Source organism: Sinocyclocheilus grahami, unplaced genomic scaffold, assembly GCF_001515645.1.
Source record: "Sinocyclocheilus grahami isolate Dianchi unplaced genomic scaffold, SAMN03320097.WGS_v1.1 scaffold218.1, whole genome shotgun sequence".
NCBI lineage: Eukaryota > Metazoa > Chordata > Actinopteri > Cypriniformes > Cyprinidae > Sinocyclocheilus > Sinocyclocheilus grahami.
In genome coordinates, this window is record NW_015505397.1 from 1,387,690 (window position 1) to 1,395,998 (window position 8,309).

The 8,309-nt window shown below is 34.0% G+C and overlaps 1 protein-coding gene across 1 annotated transcript in view; it reads right to left on the reverse strand.

Annotated features, from left to right (window-relative positions):
* The window catches only part of LOC107596397 (F-box/WD repeat-containing protein 11-like), a 26,712-nt gene that overhangs the window by 3,235 nt on the left and 15,168 nt on the right, over positions 1-8,309 (reverse strand). The window contains exon 5 of the mRNA XM_016287119.1: positions 5,375-5,561. Coding sequence (XP_016142605.1) covers positions 5,375-5,561 — 187 coding nt within the window. The remainder of the gene's footprint in view (positions 1-5,374; positions 5,562-8,309) is intronic.

Below are 8,309 nucleotides of genomic sequence, written 5' to 3' on the forward strand. Positions count from 1 at the left end.
CTAATATATATATATATATATATATATATTTACTTTACACAAAGTAAACAAAGGTGTATGTTTGTAGAATAATTTACAACAGTTTTGAACGCGGCTCAACCAATCAGAATCAAGATATATCAATATATATATTAGTGCTGTCAAAAAAAACGAATTAATCGCACATTCTGAAATTAATTGCAATTAATCCCACCTAATATTAAAGCTTTTAAATATATTTGTATATTGCAATAATTTCACATTCAATCTTCAAATTAATGTAGAAACAACTTTAAGACAGTATATTTTTAATAGCATCTTTTTTATGACTGAAGGCGAGTATCAATACTACTGAAGTCTCTAGGAAATGTCCCCCCCCCCCTAATATTTAACCATTGACTTTAGCCATTCAACATTACAGTGTAATTGAGAGCTATCAATTTTAACATTTATTAGACTTAAAAAACAACAACTTCTAATTTAAGTGAACTTAAAGGCACAATACGTAATTTTCGCAGCTAGAGGGCGCATATTCAAAATAAACAAATAGACAAAGGCGTAGTTTGATGACGCCGTGACTGAGTCTGGAATCATGGGAGTTGTCGTCTTCATCCCCACAGCCGATGCAATCCGACGGGACTCGGGCAGAAATCATGTTCATGGATGAGCTAATGATTTATTAACGTAGTAGAATGAAGCAGGGTGAGGCTGAAAGCCGTCGAAGCAAAACGAGGCCGCTGAACGAGCGCAACACACGGCTCGAAAGCAGCTGAGCTTTTATTATGCCACAGTCGAGCGCTTCCGCTCCTTCCAGTCGTGCGTATGTGGGGGGAAAAAAGCAGTGCTGTTTTATCATACTAGATACATTTGAAAGTTCTGTTATAATGCTACTCTGTGCGGTCGTCACCGGTCTAATGAAACGCACAACATATTAAAGCGTCTTTGGTGTTTCTATATTTTCTATGGAAATCAAAGGGGTTATGACGTTTTTGGCAGGCGACACAATGACACTATGGACACGCTCCGTGTCACTAGTTAAAATTGCTTATTTCTCTGGATTTAATTATTTTTTTAAACATTTGGGATAATGTAAGTACATTAACAAGACCATGAGGATTCGATCGTCGCATCATGCACCTGCTGCGCTTCTGTGAAAGGAGAAAAACAGAAATTAAGTCTATAAAAGTAATAAAGTAAATAGGATCACACAAAATATATAATAGGCTATAATATAATTAACAGATTAACAAAAGGGGAAAAAAACACTGTGCAACAAGTATAGGCTACGCCGTTTTTGTGACACTCTTAATGCATTTGATTTATTTTCTTTGTCTTTTCATCGTCTGTTTGATGACATCTTTAATTTATTTTTCCGTACATTTCTGCCATATGTACATTAACTGACAGTCACCACTGATAAGCTACCACTAAATATTGTAGAAACTTAATTTTCTGTAAAGTTGCTTTTCAACGATCTGTATCGTGAAAAGCGCTATACAAATAAACTTGAATTGAATTATGTCTTTGATTAAATCCATCTGATCGCACAGGCGTCTCACGCACACACAAACAACATTAGTTCTACCATTGCCTGACATTTCAACTATTCATCATAAAACTAATATGTATAAAAGTTACACAGTTTATTGCTGTAAAATCAGCGTGCAGTGCCCAAAGAAACATTTTTTTACACGGATATTAGAATATGAGTGAAGTAGGCTATAAAGCCATGTTTAGGCTACATAATAAATAATAGTTATGCAAACAAATGTTACAAATATGGCAAAAATGGCTCGTTGTGAGCCCAATGCTGTTTCAGTTTTGCTTTACATTTGTATGCTGTTTATAATGAATGCCACTATAGCCTAATTATATTTATTTTACAGTTGAATATATAATTTTATAACTACTTATTTTTCATTCTTGTTCTGTTCTGAATACCGTTAAATGTAAAATATTTGTTGGGAACTAAATAGGCTGTTTATATTTACGAGTATTTTAATATACATATAAATTACATAAATTAATGTAGCCTAATAGTTTGCAATTACAAGGTTAACGGGTATTTTTGGAGTAAGAACAATTTCTCTTTGACGAGATTACTTCCTCTTTTTGGCCGGGTTTCGTTTCTCCGTGTCGTAAACTCTAGGGTGAGGCTTCTAAACCAGGGTGTTTTTAGGGGCGTGATATTCAAATGACGATTGTTTTCTGCCGCCACATTTATCAACGTGCGAACATTCACACAAAATTCCTATTATAAGAAAATGAAAGTGTTTTTTGAACTTGCATGCATGTAAACCTGTTGTTGGGGACTCCCAGAACCAAATTATGAACCGTTCAAACAGCATAATAGCGGCACTTTAAATGTAACTCGTATAATAAATACTTACATGCATGCACAGTTTTAAGGCAGCTTTAATCGCCTTTTTGGTAACGTCATGACTTAACTGATGACATAACTACGACTTTGCATGCTCGTAGTTTCATTTGCTCTTTAATATGAAGGTATATACAGCGTCCACCACTGCATTTGTGTGTGCAATTGAAGAGCACGTGCTACGAGTACAGTATAATGGCTGACAGGAAAGGAAAATTAGTTTTTACTGACATTTGGCCTGACAACATCTCATCTGACTGCGGTTCACTGTTGTTCTATTGAAGATCCCTCGTCACCTGTACCTTCTCCTCACTCATTTTGACTATCGCCTGGCACTGAGGCGTAGTTGAAGTGCGCATCTGAAAAATCTCCCGTTTGATGTGGTTGTAAAGACGTTCTGCGTCTAAATAAAAGCAACTCTTGTCAAGAAACAAGAGACAGAAGCAGCAGCTGTGAGTGGGGTGGCGAAGCCTAGCTCCGCCCCAGCGTTAATTAATACTAATAATTAATAAATATTTTTAACGCGTTAAACAGAAAAAAATAATCGCATGTGTTAAGTTAATTTTGACAGCACTAATATATATAGTTTTTCTTAGTTTTAGTTCATTTAGTACTTCAATCTTAAACTAAATGCCTTGGCAACTAGCTGAAATAAAATAAGCGGAAATAAATTACAATTTTAGTTTATTTCAAATAATGTTTATTGCATTTGCAGTAATGAATTATTTGTATTTTTTTTAGGTTTTTGTTTTAGTTAATGATAATAATGCTGTGGTAACCATGGTATAGGTAGATAAATAAATAAATTAATTAATAATTCAACTATTGAAAAAGAACGCACAGCCACCACCTTCATTACATACATGATTAATTGATATTCACAACACATATTTTACACACAAACACACACTTAAAATACTGTCAGTTTATGTCAATAATTCCACAGGATTGACGGGGCTTGTGATTAATCACAATCATCACATGCATTTGTTGGTTTGTCAGCACTAATTATGATTCACACCAAAGCACATGGTCCTATTATTTCAGGCATGTGATCAAATCTGCAGTCAACAAAAATGAGTTTTAAAAGGCAAAATAAGAAACACTGTTCTGACTGATAGATGACCGATTACACGTCATATATAAGGAATAACTGACAACAAATGGTTGAATTATTGATGCACACCTGAGGTGCAAAGGTGGCTGTGCATTCTTTATTTTATTATTATCCTACCTATACAATGGTTACCAAGCAGTATTATTATTGTTCACTAAAATGAAAACCATAAAAAAATGTCATTAACTGAAATGTAATAAACATTATTTGAAATAAAACAAAATATATATATAAAAAAAATAAAAATCTAATTTTATTTCAGCTAGTTTCCAAGTCAACATTTCTCATTTTTGTTTAGCTTAAACTTAAGTACTAAATAATTAAAGCTTAATAAATAAAAAAACTATATAGACATAAAAAAATAGTTTAAATAAAACTGAAATACAAATTGATTAAAAAAAAAAACTATATAGACATATTGTATGCATTTTCTGTATATTTTGATATATACACACACATGTAAATTTGAAATATATATATCTCGGTTTACAACCCTCTACACTGCGAGTCATATGCGACTAAATCTTCACTCTGGGCGACTAAATGGTGTCTAATATTAGCCAATTGCTAATAAATTCTCAGATTTTACTCGCCAGTGTGTGAGTTGGAGGCTAAGTATAAGTTTAGCTCAGATATATTTTCTCTTAAAAAAAAAACTATATAGACATATTGTATGCATTTTCTGTATATTTTGATATATACACACACATGTAAATTTGAAATATATATATCTCGGTTTACAACCCTCTACATTGCGAGTCATATGCGACTAAATCTTCACTCTGGGCGACTAAATGGTGTCTAATATTAGCCAATTGCTAATAAATTCTCAGATTTTACTCGCCAGTGTGTGAGTTGGAGGCTAAGTATAAGTTTAGCTCAGATATATTTTCTCTCGCCGAACACTCTCTGACTGAGCGCATCAGAGTTTCTCTCTCCGCTAAGCGATCTGTGCTATTTTCAGTTCATCTGAATGGATGTGCAGCACACCTGTATTTAACGTACCGTAAACTCTAGTGTGAAGTCGCACGACTCGCCGTCGCTTTGTTTCACATACGCGCAGCGAGAGAGGGAGATAGAGAATTGATGCGCTACATGTAAACGATATTCTTTGTTGTATTTTGCTGTCAAAATAACGGAGTTCCTTTGCAATTCTTCCGCTTTTAAGAACTACCGCTTTCTCTGGTAGTGGGCGGAACTAATGCGCAAACGGCAATCTCATTGGCTGGTGCTCAACATATTATTGTCCGTTTTGATTTCAGCAAATCAGTTCGAGCGAACGTACACAACCTGATTAATATTCATGAATCCAGTAGCTCGTTAATCCTTGGTGCGTTTTATATTGTTCTTATTAGTAGAATTCGTATCATTATTATCTAATCAGTATTTTTGTTAGTTTTTCCCCAATTTTTAATTTTTTTACAGAAACACCGAATGACAAAAAAGCACCACCACCAGTCCGAAGTTCAGTTAAAATAACTAATATGCATTCATACATCGTTATCAAGTTTTAATTCTAATTACTAAAGATCTATCATTAAATAATATTGATTATCATATTATAATGCTTGACTGACTGATGTTAAGAGTGTACTTTCAGATATTTATAAAACTGTGCCATTTTACAAACAAACATATAGATATATTTTTTTTTTATCAGTCTGGCGAGTAAACTAAAAAATGTACTAGCCAATGGCGATTCAATTGCCAAGGTGATCGTAGAGGGCTGGTTTAATATAATGTTCTTGTGGAGTACATGACTAATAATTTTGTACTTGTCTTGTACAACAACAATCAAGAGTTTAAAAAAGACTGCACAGCTTTACACGTTTGATCAGTGTAACAAAGTAAATGAGCGTCTGTGTGTGTGTGTGTGTGTGTGTGTGTGTGTGTGTTTTTACCACTGATGACGCTCTGACAGGCCTTTCCACAGCGGGTCTGTGCGCACCATCCTCTCGATGAGCTTCTTCCAGAGCATCCCGTCTGAAATGACCCGCTGCCATTCTCGACAGACCAGCTCAGCAGAGCACAGAGAATGAGCATCGAGAAACGAGAGGATGTTCTCCGCTATGTGATCCAGACCCTGAGCTACAAACAGAGAGATTCAGTGAGATTTAGTGTAGTTTTGTGCAATCACTGACATTCACAGAGCACCTGAATGCATTTTTTTTTTTATTGATGTGATTACAAGTATATCTGTATAATTATATCTATACTTCATTCCTGTTAATGTCGTACATTTTTTGTGCTGAAAGCCAATAAAGACTTCTGAGGACATGTATGAATGTATATACAGGTGCATCTCAATAAATTAGAATGTCGTGGAAAAGTTCATTTATTTCAGTAATTCAACTAAAATTGTGAAACTCGTGTATTAAATAAATTCAATGCACACAGACTGAAGTAGTTTAAGTCTTTGGTTCTTTTAATTGTGATGATTTTGGCTCACATTTAACAAAAACCCACCAATTTACTATCTCAACAAATTAGAATATGGTGACATGCCAATCAGCTAATCAACTCAAAACACCTGCAAAGGTTTCCTGAGCCTTCAAAATGGTCTCTCAGTTTGGTTCACTAGGCTACACTGTGATATTTAAATTTTTCTTTTTTAATAAATCTGCAAAAATGTCAACAATTCTGTGTTTTTCTGTCAATATGGTGTGCTGTGTGTACATTAATGAGGAAAAAAAATTAACTTAAATTATTTTAGCAAATGGCTGCAATATAACAAAGAGTGAAAAATGTAAGGGGGTCTGAATACTTTCCGTACCCACTGTGTGTACAAGGTTACAAGTACATCTATGCTTTGCTTCGGTTTATTATAATTTTATTTTTGATAAAAAAAGATAAAAACGAATATATTATTGAATTAATTAGGACAGTACTAATAAAGAAACTGTGTAATGTAGGGCAGTGCTAATAAAGGAGAAAATATTTTTATGATATTTTATTTATTTATTTTTAATTATTAATTTTTTTTGTTTGTTTTTTATTTATGTGGTTACAAGTAAATCTATGCTAAAAACCAATGAAAAAACTTGATGAATAAATAATAATAATAATAATAAAAAGAAAAAACCAAAGGCAGACATTTAGGCCAAAGTGAGCGAAGATTAAAAATCACTCTCATTATTTTATCTTTGCCATTTAAAAATAATAACAAAGATACACATTACAAACACACATAATATACAAATAAAACTGACAGTGCTTTATTTTTTCAGGCACAGTATGTGTATTTAGCAGTAGCATTCAAGAAATTGAATAAACAAATAAAATAAAAAAACACTATATACAATTCAATTTTACATTGATTCTTATTAAAGCAACTGTATTTGAGTTCTTCAGTCAAGAGCAGTGAGTCATTTTTCTCTTTGTTTTGTTGTTTTATTAACATTACAGGGATTACTACTACTTTTTCCTTCCCAAGTCAATGGGGACCAGCAACAGTTTGGTTACACACATTCTTCACAAAATAAATTAATACAGGTTTGGGACAATATGAGAGTGAGTAAATAATGACAGAATTTTCATCTTTAGGTGAACTATCCCTTTATTTACAAGCAGCAACATGTTTAGTACAAATAGTCTGCTGTCGCTTTAAGAACTGCACACATCTAATATACAGGCACGCGTCCGTTTTTCTCTCAACTGTTTAGTTTCACTGTAGACATAAACAACTATGTTTATATGTAAACCTTGTGTGTTTTGACAGTATTAGTGCAATCAGATGCGAAAGATAACTTAGTCTAGTAATCAGGCGCTGTTTAACAGGCTTTTTAGTGTGCGCGCGCTTCAGGTGTATGCGCTAAGAAAAAGCACATGTCAGAACAGCACACGAATGAAATGTTTAACCAGCAATGCTTTAAAGCACATGCAAACAATGTACTTTTGTAATTGCGAATAAGTACATTGTTCCATGAGTGCAACTCTACCGCTGAGTTAACATTTGATGTGAATGTATGTGGCGTTGTACAGTATAATGAGACGGAGGCGCGATAACTGCAACTGATAGAATGTGTGCTGTAACACGATACTACGATATTTCTGCAAAAGCAGATTGTGGAGACATTTTAATCGGCCAAGATAAAAAAAAATGGTCATATTGCTTTTGCTGATTCTACAAGGTGCAGGTAAAACTTACAACCACAACTCTATATTATGAATGTAGAATTAACATTATATCTGTTCTTATAAATGATTAGTTCACTTCCAAAATAAAAAAAATTTAAATTTAGGAGAAAAATCCTGGAAAGTTTTCCTCAAAAACCTTAAAGGGATAGTTCAACCAAAAATAAAAATATTACCCCATGATTTACTCACCCTCAAGCCATCCTAGGTGTATACGACATTCTTCTTTCAGACGAATACAATCAGAGTTTTTCACTGTCCAGGCTAATCCATGCTTTATAATGGGAGTGGATGGTAGCCCAAAATTTATAATTTCAGCATACATTTCTAAACCTATCAACTTAATAAACTTTAATCTCTAGCTTCTGCTAACTGTCGTGCTCGTTCACGAGAGAGTGGCGTCCAGTGGATGACGTAGGCGTAGCGTAAACTCCGGTGTGCAGGGCCGGATTTACGCATAGGCATTCTAGGCACGTGCCTATGCTTGCTCGTCCAGAGGGGGTCCAAACATAACTAAGAGATGCATAATATTTTTGTTATACTATGGGATATCTACAACAGTAAAAGAACTAAAACCCCAGAAGACATTGAGCAAATAAATATAACAAATAATAGGGTAAAAATGACAAACTATTTCCATGTCTTCCACCTTTTTTTATGTACGGAAATCACGCTTTCTTTCTCCCGTTCTCTCTCACAGAC